Consider the following 16,789-nt stretch of genomic DNA (forward strand, 5'->3'; position numbering starts at 1 on the left):
GTGCGAGGAGACGCGTGAGGTGGGCGGGGGGAATGGCGGGTTCTGGGCCACGTGACGAGAGGGAGTCCGGCTGGGCGACTCCTCCCCCCAGAGAGGAATTTAACGCGCGCTCCCGTGGCAACGGGCACGCGCAGGAACTTGGTGGAGCTGGGACAGCTGGAGGCCGGGGTACGTGCGGGGGGAGCCCGGATCCGGGGCGGCGCGGCCTGGCTCCTCCCTCTGGGTACGGGGTCTGCGCGTGGGGGGAGACCCCGGATCAGCCCCCCCCTTCCATCCCCGGGCCGGGTGCGCGCCTGGGGGGGGGAGAGACTCCGGATCAGCCCCCCCTTCCATCCCCGGGCCGGGTGCGCGCCTGGGGGGGGGAGACCCCGGATCAGCCCCCCCATCCCCGGGTCGGGTGCGCGCCTGGGGGGGAGACCTCCGATCAGCCCCCCCCCCAATCCCCGGGCTGGGTGCGTGCGTGGGGGAGAGACCCCGGATCAGCCCCCAATCCCCGGGCTGGGTGCGTGCGTGGGGGAGAGACCCCGGATCAGGCCCCCATCCCTGGGCAGGCTCGGTGGGGGAGCTCAGATGCATTGCAGGGGAGGAGCTGAAAGAATAGGGGACACACAGAATAGGCTCGGGGACACACAGTGAGCACCCAGATCCCGAGGGAGCCCCGAGGCAGGACAGCGCAGAAGCGGGGAAGGGGGAGATTTAGGGGAAAAGAGAGGGAGACTCCTGCCTTGAGCTGGGTGGGAAACTGTTGTTCCGTCCAGAGGGAAGGTTTGAGATTTCAAAAACGTTCCCTGTGCAGGACTGGCACAAAACGGTGAAAACCTGACAATTTTCACTGAACTGAAATTTCACAATGTTTTGTTTTGGAAACTGAACCGGGGTGTTTCCCAAATGAAATGTGCTCCCAGGCTGGCTGCAGCGGAGCAAGCCCTGACTGACTTCCAAGCAGGTTGGCAAGGAGCCCAGCCTGGGAGCTGACAAGAAGCCTATGCAGGTTGCCTACGAACTGTCCAGACAGTGGTAACTGAACTGTTCCTGTAAAATGGCTCAATTGATGAATCAGCAGATTCTGAAACACCCCCTCCCCAGCTTCCCCCAAAATGTTTAGGTTTTTTTATTTTAGGGAATCTTTCTGACCAGCTGTACTCCAGCCCTTATGGGGATATCTTCATCCTGGAGTATGGGCAAACTGGCATGGACCCAGCCTCCCTAGGCTGGCAGCAGCTGCCTGTTTGGAAGTAGGGGAAAGGGGCTTGTGGGCTGATAGAGATGGACAATACCCCCCACCCCCATTATTAGAAATAATATTAGTCCCATTTTACAGATGGGGAAACAGAGGGATCATATTCAGTGGGAGAGCTGAGATTAGAACCCTGGAGTCCTGGCCTCCCTTTCTTTAATCTGTACAGTACTCTCAGCCTTTCCAGACTCCTGTCCCCTTTTCAGGAGTCTGATTTGTCTTGCTTACCCCCAAGTTTCCCCTCACTTAAAAACCGCTTGCTGACAAAAATCAGACATAAAAGTACAAAAAAGTGTCACAATACATTATTACTAAAAAATTGCTTTTACTTTCTCATTTTTACAATATAATTATAAAATAAATCAGAATATAAATATTGTACTTATTTCAGTATAAAGTCATTGTCTGTATTAAATTTTAGTTTGTACGGACTTCGCTACACTTTTTATGTAGCATGTTGTAAAACTAGGTAAATCTCTAGATGAGTTGATGTACCCACTAGAAGACCTCTGCATACCCCTGGGGTATAAGTACCCCTGGTTGAGAACCACTGTGTTAGGCTGCCTGGCTTAAGATGCACAGGGGAGAGGTGCACCTGGCTCAGGAGACCTGGGAGAGTGGACTGCTCCCCCAGGGTCGGGGAATGTGGGACCCAGCCAGGATGCCTGCTACACCTCCCATCCTAAAGCTGGGAAGTAATGTCCATCACAAGCCCTGCCTGGCAGCACCCTGTTTTGGTTGTTGGTTCTGCTCTGCTTTGGGGAGGGACAATCTGTCTGAGCAGCTAGGCATGTACTCATATGCTCCTTCCTGTACTTGCCTTGGGGGTTATTTAAGGTGAATAACTGATTAGCGTGGCCGGGGGCCAAGCTGTCCCAATCCAGTCCTTGGAAGAAAAGCCATGTTATCTCCTCTTTCACCACCACGGGGTCTGGCTCTGAAGCCTGGGCGAAAATTTTTGCCTCTCTGAAACTTTTCACCTCCTGACTTCAGGGAGCAGCAAGTCCCAGCCTCAGGGCCTTCTATCTCCAGCCCCCTTTCCCCTGTAACTCCATTAGTTACTGAGGCTGTGTGAGCTATTATCCTCCCTCCTGCTAATGCTCTTGCTTTCCAACCTCTCCTTGCTGTCTCGGCTGCGGCTATGCAAGCCCAAGCAATCACGTCAATAACAGCCAGTGGATACAGGGAATGAACGAAACCTACGGTGAAGGCAGAGGCTGGATAGATGATTGTCTCTCACCTGTTACCGGCCCCTGTCTGGCTTCTCTTGCCAATAAGCCCTTATTGAATCTGAGGATGAGGGCATGGCCTGGCATATTGCTGGTAGAGATACCTTATCTGCAGGCTCCTTTTCCAGGCTTACAATAATCAATTGTCCTCCTCTTGCCCCTTTCATCAGAGGACCTCAAAGCACAGTACAGACCCTAATGAATGAAGCCTCAACCCTTCCCTGGAGGTGGAGATATAATCCCAGATAGGGAAACTGAGGCACATATGTGACTTGCCCAAGGAACTGCAGCAACTCGGTAACAGAGCTGGGAAGAGAACCCATGAGTTAGGATTCCCAGTCAGTACCTTTGGTCTAACCCAGTGGTTCTCAACCTATTTACCATTGTGGACTGCATCCAATACGACCTATATTGGCCCCTGAGGATGTCGCATGGGCCGCAGCTGTGCTGACTGGGCTGCGGGTTGAGAACCACTGGGCTAACCATTAACACCCACTTCTGTGCTGTTGGTTAGAACAATGATGGTGGGAGTGGAGAGGATCAGGCTTCACTTCTCAGTTACTGAACGCCAGGATCAGAGTTTTTATGCTGCTTTTGGTTGTTTCTGCTCCAGTTGTAATTGTTACTGTGACTGCTCTGTACACACATCTGGTCTGTATGCACACAAGAGATTGGAGGCCCAGGTCCCTCTTGGCATCAGCAGCCTCCCTGCTCCTTTTTCCACAACTCCTGCCAGCTGGACGGGTCCCCGGAGGCGAGGCTAAGCGTTTCTCCTGATCCTTTCAGCCTGAGCCCTCATGCAAGCAGCAAAGGAGGAGCAAAGTCCGCCTGCCGGTGGCTGGTTTGGGTGACATGGACAGGTGGTGCCATAAGTACAGGATTTGTGCTGTCGCTTCCTCCAAACAGAAGTTAAAGCAGCCTGTCCTGGGATGAGCTGGACTGTATGCTCCTTCTTTCCAAAGCACCGGGTGGAGAGCAGCTGAGAGGAGACACTTATCAAGGCACCTCTAGGCCAGGGAGCCATGCTCCGAATTGGGAGTTAAGAGGCCTGGAGTCTGTTCCCAGCTCTGCCACTGACTTGCTGTGTGTCTTTGGGCATGTCACTTCATCTCCCTGCATCTCTGCGTCGCCATCTGTAAAGCAAGGGTAAAGTGCTGATTTTGCTACAAGACCAGCAGCAGGCCAGGCTGTTTTCATTCCCGGGCTCAGGTTAGACTTGCCAATCAGTCAGTTCATCCGCATTTTGAAGGGGGCTGATTGGCAGCTTGTCCCCCAAGGAATAACTACATTCCCTTTGGCCGCCCTGGCAGACAAGAGGACTTTTCCTAGCTTGCATCCAGGCATTCCAGCATGGTGTTTTGGGAAGAGGTTCTCAAGGGATCGGAATGCTGAGTGCATGGACAAGGAGGCTGTGTGTGGAGGGGAATGTGGGATGGGGAGAATCTCATTCGAAAGGAATGCTGGGTGATGGGAGAGTTCTCAGCTGAAGGCAGATTCTTGTGATGCCAGACTGGACACAGCACTAGGTAACAGACAGTAGGGAACACACATGGCACATGTCAGGCCGTTGTGACTAGCTGACCGTGCTGGACTTTTCCATCTGACTTCTGACAGAGAAGAAGGCTATGGGCTTGAGGGCAGGGTTCTGAGGGTAGCGATCCAGCCTCTCCCCAAGCTATTTTAAGAAACATTGCTGTTTGGGAATAAACACAAGAGAGAGAGCATGGCCCTGCTGGGGACAAATCTTGTGCTAGAGAGGTGGCTGGACGCGGCCCACTCTGGACAGAGCTGCTGGCAACCCCAGTCCCTGTCCAGAAGGTCAGACTGACCTTCACGAGCTGCACGAGGACGCTGCGGTAAATAAATTGTAAAGCATTCGAAAGTTCAGAAAGAAACTCTTAAACCTACTGATTCCGACGAGGGACAAAATCACTCCTGGTTTAACTTTAGGCTTTAGCAGAGTTACACCAGGGGTGAATAAGGTCCACTGACTGCTCTCCATCACTGCATACTCAGGCTGATCTCCACGCGCAGCTGCTAAGTAGGGCCGACTAGGGTCTTGTAGGAGCTAGCTTGGAGGCAGGGACTGCCATACCCGCCAGAACTCCTTGGGGAGCATTAGCAGGCGCCAAGGTCATTCAGCTGGCCCTGCTGTTCTGGTGAGGGCTCAGGACCCATTGCTGCTCCTCAGATCTTATCACTGCTCAGTGGGATTTCTGTACTGTTAAAAACCATTGAGCAGACATGGACGGCGAGTTCAGGGAAGGGAGGGTGTGGAGTGATTAACAACCCCTGAGTCTCCTTCCAGCCCCACTGAAATCTTCAAGTGTGGTGGATCGTTGACAACAGGGAGGCAACATGCATTCCTCCTACATCCTGTGCCCTGTGATCCGCTTGTCTTCCAGCACCCTCTTCCAGCTCCTGCTTGGAGCAGCCTCCCATAAACTGCCTTCCTAGTCACCCCACAAAAGCCCCTAGGCAGTGACACCCACCCTCCTCCCCTCGCCCCCTCCCAGAGAGCGCATCATGGTCAACGAGCCCCACAGCGCCAGCAATGGGAGTGCCAGTTCCAGGTCGGAGGGCAGCAGCAGCGGCAGTGAGAGCTCCAAGGACAGCTCGCGATGCTCCACCCCTGTCCTGGATGCTGAGCGCCATGAGCGGCTGCGGGAGAAGATGCGTCGGCGATACGACTCCGGGGACAAGTGGTTCTCCTTGGAGTTCTTCCCCCCGCGGACGGCCAATGGTGCGGTCAATCTGATCTCCAGGTGAGCCCTGTGGGGTGGGGGGAACAGGGAGGAGGTGTGAGGCTTTGACTGGGGGACAGCCTGATAGAGCCGGTTCAGGCCTGTGCTCTGTCTCCCTTCCAGGTGAAGAAGCAGGTAATGGGTCTGTGCTTCCCTGCTGAGAAGGGTGATGGACTCCAGGTAATTCATCTTTGCATCCCTGTAGAGTTAAACACCATGGTGAGATTACTAAGGGGGCTGGATCATTTTGTATGCGAACATATTCCTGCTAAAGGTGAATCCACTCTCATGCTTTAGAGTCTGAGCTGATCACGGTGGGGTCAGGCAGGGGGGCAGAAAGGAATCCTCCACTTGCTTAGTGTGCAGGATCCGGTAGGTGCATTGGTGGGGTGTGTATGGGTGTCTCTCCAGGAAGCATCGTGTATTAGTTTTTGCCCCTGGCAATGACCAAACTAGATGGACCGGTGGCTGGTCTAGTCTTGCGGGGCCCATGGCCTTGGAAACATGAATCCTGCTTGCTTCCCGGTCATCTAGATGCTTTGCTTTAGGCCCCTATCTTTTCCCCATCTTGGTGGGAGTCTCTCCCTGTGTGTCCAGGCCAAACCCCTGCAGCGCTGTGTAACGTGAACGCTCTGCCTCTTGTGCCCAGCCCGTGCAGAAAGGGCCTCTCTGGTCACAAATCACCATGGCAACATCGAAAGGGAAAGGTGTGGTTTGAAAACCTCCGTGCTGTGCTAATGAAATAGCAGGGCCCCGCTTCCCATGCCATGGCCAGGTTCCAGCCTGGGGTAAGCAGGTGCAGCAGCGCTGAAGGCAGGGGAGTCTCTGGCATCTGGAGCAGGCCTCCGTTTGGAATCTGGACTTGGATTAGACCTGTTAGTTCCCCTCCCAATGGCCCCAGCAGCGCCTGCTTATTCCCAGTAGTCCCCATTGTACCCTATTCCCTAGATGCGTATCATAGCCACGGGCCTGCCACCTTCTCCTTTGGAAGATGATGCCACAGCCTCCTAGATGTGGTTGGGAGGAAGCTTCTGGTAGATCCAGCCTAGAATTCCCCTTCTTTTAAAAAAAAATATCTTGCCCAAACTGCTAGTTCCACCTGTTTGGATATCCCTGAACATGGTCTCGCCTCTGTGGTGTTGATCTGCCAGTGGCCCTTAGTGGTTCCTTCACCAACCTGGAGCGAGTTAGCTCTTGGTCTCTTCTCCTGAGGTGAGCACTTGGTCTCTTCTCCAGCCCAGTAATTGTTCTTGCTGCTCTGATCCAAATTCCCTCCCGTCTGCCACATGCTGTCTGGTAGTGAGGTGCCCGGCGCTGAGTGCGATATCCCAGGCGTGCGGGTGGCAGCACCCCCACAGGCTAGCAATAAACTGCTTCTGTTCTAATCTGCAGGTTTGACCGCATGGGGATGGGCGGCCCCCTCTTCATTGATGTGACTTGGCACCCGGCGGGGGACCCAGGCTCCGACAAGGAGACCTCCTCCATGATCATCGCCAACACGGCCGTCAACTACTGTGGCCTGGAGACCGTCTTGCACATGACATGTTGCAACCAGACCAAGGAGGAGATCACAGGGCACCTGCAGAAGGCCAAGCGTCTGGGGCTGAAGAACATCATGGCGCTGCGAGGAGGTGAGCATTCTTCTCTGCCCTGGGGATAATGCCAGAGTTACCCTCACCTCCAGTGAGCGACTCCTCTGTGGGAGGAGCCGGAATGAACCAACCTGGCAATCTAACATCCCTCCCAGTTCTGGGGTCATGTGGTTAAGCATCTGTCCGAATCTGTTCTCCCTGTTGCCTCAGGCCTCTGAATTAGGGCTGAGAGGAGTTAACCTTGACCCAGAAGGCGTGGTGTCTCCATCTCGGGGGGACGGGGGGGTGAAGGGCCCATGGGTGGAACCAAGTAAGGAAGCCAGTGAACTTGGAGACTCCATTTACTCTTCCTCTCTAATGGGCGGCCCATCTAGCACTGGTTGAGCTTTGCTATACACAGGCCCTGGGTCAGACCCGTCTCCATGTCTCCTCACGCAGACCCCATTGGCGAGGAGTGGGAGGAAGAGGTGGAAGGCTTCAACTACGCCGTCGACTTGGTGAAGCACATTCGCTGCGAGTTCGATGACTATTTTGACATCTGCGTGGCAGGTAAACGCATCTTTTTATGGGCCAGCTGTGGCGGGGTTTGCCTCTGACCGTGGGGATCGGCAGACTGTGCTGGCAGGACTCTGAGCGACGGCTTGTGGGTGCTGGACGGTTCAGACGTTTGATGCCCCAGCATGACTGAGGCTCTGGAAGAGTGAGCGGGCTGCCTCCTGGCTCAGCTCCTCCTCTTCTCTCTGAAGGTTACCCCAAGGGCCACCCTGAAGCTGAGAGCTACGAAGCTGACCTGAGGCACCTGAAGGAGAAAGTCTCTGCTGGGGCTGACTTCATCATCACGCAGCTCTTCTTCAGGTCCGAGACCTTCCTCACGTTCATGAAGGACTGTCAGGCCATTGGCATCACCTGCCCCATCGTACCTGGCATCTTTCCCATACAGGTGAGATCCCCAGCCCTTGCCAGGAGGGTGAAGTGAGCAGCCAGGAGGGGTTCATGGCTGGATTTTTGAGCTAAATCCTGCCAGCTCCCAAGCACTCTCCACTAAAGCTCTAAGTCACTGGGAGATGAGGGTGCTGAGTGTTGTCTGACTCTTGTCCCTGCAAAGCAAAAACATAGCAGAACAAAGTAATGGAAGGATGGTGGGAGCCACCTTTCCAGGAGGTCTTCATTAGGCATGTCAATAAGCACGCGTAGCACGATGCAATAGGTAAACTGGAGCCATTGGCTGAACAAGTGCCAAGCCAATAACCGCATGTCTCTTCCCTGAAGAGTTTTACAGTCTAAAGACACCAGCCGGGATGCTACAGTACAGAACAGCGACTTGGAGCTTTGCATTCCTCTTTACGCTTCCGCCTTGCCTGCGGAGGTCTCGAGTGCTTTTCAGACATGAATTAACCCCCGCTCCCCCAATTGCCTGCCCCCTTTGAAGGGGGTAAATACTTCCTTCTTTTTAAAGATTGGGAACAGGGGGAATGGAGTGCAGACAGGTTAAAGTGATTTGTCTGAGGTTGCACTAAAAGCAGTGATAAAGATGGGAATAGAACCCAGGAGTCCTGATTCAAAGTCTCCTGTTTTGACTACTATAAAAACTCTTTCCTGGTACAGATGTTACTGTGTCAACTGGCTGGGGAGCAGAAATAGGTCTGAAAATTGAGAGACCTCGTTAGCAGCCTTGACCCTTTCCGTCGGGTATTACCCTTCCCTGTTCCCCTTGTATCCCATGCCCAGGGTTACCATTCTCTGCGCCAGCTCGTGAAGCTCTCCAAACTCGAGGTGCCGCAGGAGATCAAAGAAGTGATCGAGCCCATCAAGGACAACGACGCAGCCATCCGGAACTACGGGGTGGAGTTGGCGGCGTCCATGTGCCGGGAGCTGCTGGACAGCGGCATGGTGTCCGGCCTGCATTTCTACACCCTCAACAGAGAAGTGGCCACCACTGAAATCCTCAAACGTCTGGGCATTTGGAAAGAGGACCCCAGGTGAGCAGAGAGCTACTCCTGGGGCATCTTCCTCCTGTCACAGCTGCACCTTCAATAGATATGACCTGTAAAGGAAAGAAAAAGAGCTGGTGGCTTTCCGCCCGCACACCGCCACCCTCTCCTTCTGTTTGTATCAATACATTAGAAATTTCGGTCCAGCCTTCCCTGGAGTACTCTGTGGGAGACTGGAGAACTGGGAGGATTGTGACCTCTAAGTACCAAGGGGGTGAGAGCTGCAGCAACTGAGGGGAAGGTGGTTTGTAGTTGGACTGGTTAAACCTATTGGCAGGGTTTTGTTTTGTGGTGTATGTGTGGGTTTGTTGTGGCTTTGTTTGTTTGGGGTTTTTTGGACAAACGCTTAACGCAAATGCCTGACGAGCAGCCAGGAGACAAGAACTTTTCATCTTCCCTGCCCGTTGGTGTTAAGTGCTGAGTAAGGTCCTACTGTGATCTCCGGCAGCAGTAGGGAAAATGTTCAATAGTCGAGCAGGGGGCTGCCCAGCAAGGGTGGGAGACACAAACATTGGGGTCTTTTTTTTCTTTAAAAATACCCAACCTTTCAGGCCTGTCTAGCCCCCAGAAAAGGGCAGGTGCCCATCCTGTGTATTTCATCTTTAACAAACTGCCCAGCTGCCTGGGAGCATACGCGAGAGGGGGATAATGAATGCCTTGGCATGCGCCGCCATCTCCTGAATGGGGGAGAGGTGTCCGCTCTGGAGGGAAGTGCCTCTCTGGATGCAGCGACATCTCTCAATTCTGCTTCAGCCCTTGCCGGTCAGCCTGCCCCAGAACCCTGCCTCTCCCGTAAAACGCATTTACTTGCTGTGCTTTCAGTCCCAAAGCAGGGAGTCCGTTACAGAGAAGCCATCCTAATAATCTCTATTTTCCCCCAAGGCGGCCTCTGCCCTGGGCAGTCAGCGCCCACCCCAAGAGAAGAGTCGAAGACGTCCGGCCTATTTTCTGGGCCTCCAGGCCAAAGAGCTACATTCACCGAACTCAGGAATGGGATGATTTCCCCAATGGCCGCTGGTGAGTCTCTGGCCTAGGCCAAAGGGGGCTGGAGCCAGTGAGGAGTGGAGCAGGAAGCCATTTGAGTAATGGGACCATCCGCTCTGACATCACTTGAAATGGAAGGCGTCTCTGTAGGACTGGCAGAGGCTGCTGGACTTGTTTCAAGACCCTTCTGGAGTCCTGTCACTTAGCCCATCTGGTGATACTTTGCTAGGAGAACCTCTGGTGGTGCCCAGTAGCTCAGAGCTGCATGAGGGGGTGAGCTGCTGGGTGGGGTTGAGTGGGTGGCCCCAACGTGGTGGGGGTGCAGATCTCTGGTTGATCGTATTTGCGACTCTCCCCCCCACCTTGGGGGGTGGCTTTTTCCCCACCCGCTGGAACAGTCAAGCAGGTCACATTCCACCACAGACAGCACGTACACCTTGTCTCTCTGCACCATCCTGCAGGGGGAACTCTTCCTCGCCAGCCTTCGGCGAGCTGAAGGACTATTACCTCTTCTACCTGAAGAGCAAGTCGCCGCGGGAGGAGCTCCTGAAGATGTGGGGGGAGGAGCTGACGAGTGAGGAGAGCGTCTTCGAGGTGTTCACCTGTTACATCTCCAGAGAGCCCAACAGGGAGGGGCACAAGGTGAGTGAAGGCCTGGGGCTGAGAACAGAGAGGGAGGCTCATTGGAGAGTGGGGCAGTGCAGCACCCAACAAGGACTGGCTCAGAGAGAGACAATGGTGCTTATCTCAAAGGTGTCAAGCACCCTGTGACATTCCTTTACACAGGGGGTCAGGGCATTCCTCTGCCAAACCCACTCTGTGACCGTGGGGGAGGGACTCTCAGCACGGGGGAGCTAGGAACAAGCCTGGATAAAGATGTCCCTGTGCTGTGAAAGGGCCAAGATCAGAGTAGTGGCACACCTGGTAAGAAGGGACAACCCCCATGAGTTCAGCCCTGGGGACCGCAAGCTGGAAAGCCCCCCTGGTTTGAAAGGGGTCTCAGACAGGGTGCCCTAGACCAGGGATCCTCAATGTGGCACCTGCCAGGGCATTTTTAATGCGCCCGCAGGACACCCCACTGCCGAAATGCCGCCGAGAAGTGTTGCCGTTTCTCGGCAGCATTTCAGCAGTGGGGTGTCTGGCGCCTGCCCAGTATGCTATTCCCACAAGAAAGGTTGGGGACCACTGTCCTAGACCATGTAGGGCTTTAAAGAAGCTGTCTGGGATTTTGACTTGCACCCAGAAGGGAGCTGTCAGCCTTGTACAAGGTAAGAGCACTTGTGGGATGTGCTCTCACTAGCTCATCTGCCCGATGAGGTGGGCAGCCATGTCCCCACCCACGGGAGTCTTGTTTGAGGAGGCATTGCCTGGTGCTGTGAAGTTATGGTAATGGATAGCCTCTTTCCTTCCTGCAGGTGACCTGCCTGCCCTGGAACGACGACCCTCTCGCTGCTGAAACCAACCTCTTGAAGGAGCAGCTGGACAAGGTGAACAGAAGAGGAATCCTGACCATCAACTCCCAGCCAAACATCAATGGCAGACCGTCCACTGACCCCATCGTGGGCTGGGGGCCCAGTGGGGGCTATGTCTTCCAGAAGGTACCAAACCATAGATGTGTACGGCTAGAAAGGACCCTTAGCATCTAGTCTGGTCTCTTACGCAGGAGATCAAAGAACGTTGTTCGATTTCTGCATCCAGCCCGGTATCAGCTGGTTGAGATAGAAGTATCTGTGTAGAAAGAGATCCAGCCTAGATTTTTGAAGCTTCACATGATGACCCCATCTCTAGATAATTCATTCCAGCAGCTAATTACCCTCACTGTTAAAATATGGGACTTGATTTCTAGTCTGAATTTGTCTAGCTTCAGCTTCCAGCCATTGGATCTTGTGACGCCTTTGCCTGCTAAGATTGAAGAGCCCTTTATCAGCGGGAATCTTCTCCTCCTGGGCACTTCTAGACCATGGTCCAGTCACCTGTCAATCTCCTCTTGGATAGATAGATAAAGCCTCTCACTGGAAGGCAGGCTTTTGCCATCTGGGTAGTCCTACCCCAATGCCTGTGTCCCAAGGCTGCTGTACCAGCCTCTTCCATTCACCCTCTTTTCCAAAGCTACTTATTTCAGAGCTGGGGTTTGTTGGGCTAAGGACACGTCTAGTTTAAATTCCCTGAGCTCCCTCCCAGACCTTTCTGCTCGTTACTTTCCAAAAACCTGCACCACAGGAAGTGATAGCATCTGGCTATATGCCCAATAAGGGACTTTTCTGCCAGCTTGCTGTGACTCTGCCGTCTTGTGCAAGAGCAGGCAGGGAGATCTGGCAGGAGATTGGGACTGTACTTCTGGCTCTGCCACTGACTTGTTATGTTGCCTTGGGCAAGCCAGTTAACCTACGAACCTCAATTTCCCCATCTGTAAAATAGGGACAGTGCCACTTACCGGCCTTTGAAGTGTTTCACATCTGGGGATGGAGAGTGCTACTTATGTTTTCCTGGGATGCCTCCCATCCACTCATGAACCAGGCCCCACTTTAAGTGCTGCCTGCAGGGGTATCCAGGAGGTGGCGCTCTTCCCTCTGAGCCAGTCCTGACCCAGTGCCTCACATGGTGGCACAGGAAGTGCTGTCCTTTGGATGAAATAGAACACTGAGAAAGTCATGGGGATCTTTAATGACCTTAAACCCAGTGTCCTGGTCAGCTTCCAGCGTGTGTCTTGGTATTCTGCTTCTCTGAACTCTCCCCTGCAGTTTCACTCAGAGGGATGCCTCACTCTTACATAGCATATCTCATCAGATCTCAAGGCGCTTTACAAAGGCTGATTATCCCCTTTTTACAGATGGGGAAACTGAGGCACGGAGGGGGGAAAAAGTTTGCCCAAGATTACCCAGCTGACTAGTGACAGAGCCAGGAAGAGAACCCAGGTCTCTGGCCTCCCAGATCAGCGCTCTGTCCCCTGACCAGGGGCAGGCAAACTTTTTGGTCTGAAGGCTGCATCGGGTTTCTGAAATTGTATGGAGGGCTGGTTAGGGGAGGCTGTGCCTCCCCAAACAGCAAGGCATGGCCCGGCCCCCGCCCCTATCCGATCCCCCCTGCTCTCGGTCCCCTGACCGGCCCCGGACCCTTCACTCCTGACTGCCCCCCCGAGAACCCTGACCCATCCACCCCCCCATCCCCTGACGGCCTCCCACCGCCCCATCCAATTCCTCCTCTCCTTCCTGACTGCCCCTCTGGGACTTCTGCCCCCATTCAACTCCCGTTCCCCACCCTCTGACCCTATCCACGCCCCTGCCCACCCCCTGAACTCCCCTGCCCTCTATCTAACCCCCCCTGCTCCCTGCCCCTTTACCGCGCTGCCTGGAGCACCGGTGTCTGGCAGGACGGCTGCACCAAGACGGGCAGCCGCACTGCGCAGCAGAGCACTGGGTCAAGCCGGGCTCTGCAGCCCCGCCGCCCAGAGCATTGTTCCACATGGCTGCAGGGGAAGGGAGACAGCAGGGGAAGGTCCAGGGACGAGCCTCCCGGGCCAGGAGCTCAGGGGCCGGGCAGGATGGTCCTGTGGGCCAGATCATTATTATGATTATTGTGGGGTCCCCCATAATCAAGGTAAACAGTGGGAGCACAGCACATGGTGGGGAACAATACAAGCTAATTCAAAGGGATTTGGATTGTTAAAGCCGCTGGGCCAGCAGATGGCAAATACAGTTGAGTGGAGAAAGATTCCCCAGGAGCAAGGAAATCAATCATCCAACACAATGGCCAGGAAACCGAGCTAGTGCTGTTAGGAGGGAGGCAGTTGCTGAATCCAGCCCAGAGCAGCAGCCAACGGGGAAAACGAGGAATTAGGCTGTGTTAGGCACACGCAGAGGACACCAGACAAAAGAGGTGCTGCTGTGAACGACCAGGCCCCCATTAGAGCCCAGCTGGGATAACCCTCTGTGGCCTCGCTCACCGGACCACGGGGGTGAAATTGCCAACGAGGGTGCAGCACAGAACAAAGATATGAAGCCTGAGTCTCGTAGAAACAGCCAGCACCTGCTGCTTTATGGGCGCCTGGAATGACAGGTGCGGAGGCTGTGGCTTAGCTACCTGGGTGCATCCCCTACTGTAGAGCCTACAGGGAGACTTGATTTTGGACCCCTTCGCTCTGAAGGACCGAAGCTAGGAGGATGGGTAAGAGGCTGCCTGCAAAGGATTATTAATACATTGGGCTTGTGCCCTGTGGTACCTCTGTGTGCTGGGCACTTTGTTTCTTTGGCCATTCCCAGCTCTACCACGGGCTCCATTTCCCCATCTATAAAACGGGGATAGTATGGGCCTGTCTCGAGGGGTGGGATGGATGGATTCTTAGTACCTCCCCCATTTTAGCTACTGGGGCTTCAGAAAACTGGATGAGTCCTCAACAGCTGGGTTTCCCCACTGGTTCCTCCCTTCCCTGCACTGCACTGAGTTTTGGCTTCTGTTTCCTCCCGCCCACGCAGGCATACCTGGAATTCTTCACCTCCAGCGAGAACATCACCGCGCTGCTTAAAGTGCTGAAGATGAAGAAGTACGAGCTCCGAGTGAATTACCACATTGTCAACGTCCGGGTAAGAGCATGCTTAGCCGCTTCCCTCCTGCCACGTCATGGAGATGCAGGCGGCCTAAGTCCTAAGGAGAGAGGGCAAGTCTGCCAGCAGGGCAGGAAGATGGGAGTTGGTAATGGGACAGGGCGAAGCAGCACTAGCTATTCCCTGCAGCTCCTTCCTGAGCCGTTGGCTTTTCACCGTTTGGTTGATGGAGGGTAGTTTAATTTCAGGGAAGTAGTGCCCATAAAAGCACCTTTGCACCAGGTCCACTGCATCCACTTCCCGCTCAGGACCATCTTGCTCTAGAAGGCGCTTCCAATGTCCCGTCCTCCTCCTGGCAGGGTGAAAACATCACCAACGCTCCCGATCTGCAGCCCAACGCCGTGACCTGGGGCATCTTCCCAGGCAGAGAGATCATTCAGCCGACGGTTGTGGATCCAGTTAGCTTCATGTACTGGAAGGTAAGAACATCACGCCAGCTGACATTGAACTTATCCCCAGCCGGTGGTTAGAGAGAGGTTGGGTTTAGGGGGTTTTGTCTCTTCTTTATCAAGACCCACTGAACAGTCACAGGGCCACATTAGTGCCTAGATGGAGTCCATCCTGAGCTCTTTAGTCCTTATGCAGTGGGAGCTTTGCCTGAGTGAGGACTGCAAGATTTTCCCCCTCCTCCCCCATTATGTATTTGTTGTCTATATGAAGTGGGCGACGTGAGTGCCAGCCCCAGTATTTCTGGGCCAGTTCCCACAGCAGTTGAGGCTGAGGCAGTATTGAGCAGCAGTGGTGAAAGAATACGCACACACATGGTTTCTAGAAAGCAGGAGGATGCATTGATTTACTGCCCAGCTCCTCAGCTGTGGGGTGGGGCAGATGCGAAGCCATACGCACTCTCTTCCCCTCCCAAGACTAGCTGCCCTAGACGACATTGTAGGAGTCGCAGCTAACATAACGAACGTGCATGGGGTGACTGTACCATGCTCTCTGCCTTTGTCCCGGCAGGATGAGGCCTTCGCTTTGTGGATTGAGCAGTGGGCTAAGCTGTATGAAGAGGAGTCTCCCTCTCGCATGATTATCCAGTACATCCACGACAACTACTACTTGGTCAACCTGGTGGACAACGAGTTCCCGCTGGAGAGCTGCCTGTGGCAGGTCGTGGAGGACACTTTCGAGCTCTTGAACTGTCCCACGGAGCAGTGAGTCACAGCCGCTCACTCCGTCCATCCACCCACTCACTGCAGGCAGCACAACTGCCGGGGGCAAGAGGAGCCCGGCTCGGCATGACATGGAGCCAGACACTCCGCCCAAGGGCCACATCCACTCTGCTCTCGCCTCCTCATTGAGCCACGTTCTCTCGCCTGCTCTGCCCGAGGCACATGCTCGTCTCTCCCAGAGCGAGACTCCATTAGGGGCTTCCCAACGCCCCTCTCTGTTACAAACGAAACGTGTCCCACTGTCTGTTCTCATATGCTAATGGCAGCTAGAGCCACCTGAACCTCCCAGCAGAACTGTAGGCTGCATTCTAAGAAACGATCGAGCTGCTTTTTCAGTGTCCTCTTCAGGGTTTGTTTCAATGTGATCCTAGTGGAGACTCACCCACTCCCTGCAGCAGAGACAGCCTGCTGGGGTAGTTGGACACTACATGGTCTAAAAGACTTGGTCAAGTTTTCTCCCAACCCCCCCCCCTTTTGTTTTTTAAAGGAACGGGAATAAGGGAATTCTCCAGGTCAGTTTAATCTTTAGTTTGGTGATTAGGAATTAATTAATAAATAGCAGACACTAGGCATGCCTCATTTCTGGATCAATAAGATGGGGTGCACACTCTCTGCACTGGATTTGTATTTTAGCTCAGTTCAGCTTTACCATAGCTGAAAGTGGTTTTTAGACTCATGCCAACATCCTCTCCGTGCTCAAGGATGACAGTGAGATTGCTTATAGGGAGCAGTGTTTACCGTGAAGGGTAGGGCTAGCCAGGCCAAGCTGCTAGGAGTTTGTAGCATTGGGGCTAGTGTGTTTCATGCACCAGCTGCTTAGGGCCTGGATTTTACAGCCCATGGTCTCCACTGGTACAGGTGCAGATTGGGGTGTGCGCACAACCTACCACTGGGGCTGGGCTACAGAGCTGGTTGAGCCTGCTACAGTCTGGCCAACAGGGCTGGGGATTTCACCCTCCGGCAGTGGATACTCATGCTTTATAGTAATTCAGGGGAAACCTTAAAAGTGTCACAACATGATGCACGGTTGGTGTGTGAGCTTTTTCCTTTTCCTGACAGCTCAGGCCAGGATGAACTATTCCTAATCCCTACACTGTAGAGGTACTTGGGTAAACACTCTAAGTCTCACAGAGTTAAAACATGGTTCACTTTTGCAACGCTGCTGGGCCTGTACCATCTATTGTACCATTCTGTACCAGTCTGATCATGTTCCTCAGTTGTGCAGTGTTGTCTTCTGTGCTG

General features: G+C 54.0%; 1 protein-coding gene across 3 annotated transcripts; it reads left to right on the forward strand.

The window, feature by feature from the left end:
* The first annotated feature begins 15 nt into the window (after positions 1-15).
* Positions 16-16,159, forward strand: MTHFR (methylenetetrahydrofolate reductase). 3 transcript variants are annotated; one of them, XM_074933925.1, is made up of 12 exons: positions 16-168; positions 4,983-5,231; positions 6,603-6,841; positions 7,241-7,351; positions 7,549-7,742; positions 8,531-8,781; positions 9,676-9,810; positions 10,239-10,419; positions 11,193-11,375; positions 14,250-14,357; positions 14,678-14,797; positions 15,336-16,154. In XM_074933925.1, exons 2-12 carry the CDS (start codon positions 4,993-4,995, stop codon positions 15,531-15,533), a joined length of 1,959 nt encoding a protein of 652 aa, XP_074790026.1. In that variant the 5' UTR covers positions 16-168; positions 4,983-4,992; the 3' UTR covers positions 15,534-16,154. The 3 variants fall into 3 exon arrangements, with proteins under 3 accessions (XP_074790026.1, XP_074790027.1, XP_074790028.1); XM_074933926.1 differs by lacking the exon at positions 16-168 and adding an exon at positions 192-223 and having other exon boundaries at positions 15,336-16,155; XM_074933927.1 differs by lacking the exon at positions 16-168 and adding an exon at positions 5,334-5,390 and having other exon boundaries at positions 5,094-5,231; positions 15,336-16,159.
* Positions 16,160-16,789: the final 630 nt, after the last annotated feature.

Source organism: Natator depressus, chromosome 18, assembly GCF_965152275.1.
Source record: "Natator depressus isolate rNatDep1 chromosome 18, rNatDep2.hap1, whole genome shotgun sequence".
Classification (NCBI taxonomy): Eukaryota; Metazoa; Chordata; order Testudines; family Cheloniidae; genus Natator; species Natator depressus.

Coding starts and splice junctions, on each gene's coding strand:
- MTHFR (XM_074933925.1), top strand. CDS start 4,993: ATGGTCAACGAGCCCCACAGCGCCAGCAATGGGAGTGCCAGTTCCAGG. Junction 8,782..9,675: donor ATTTGGAAAGAGGACCCCAG/GTGAGCAGAGAG, acceptor TTTTCCCCCAAG/GCGGCCTCTGCCCTGGGCAG. Junction 9,811..10,238: donor GATTTCCCCAATGGCCGCTG/GTGAGTCTCTGG, acceptor ACCATCCTGCAG/GGGGAACTCTTCCTCGCCAG.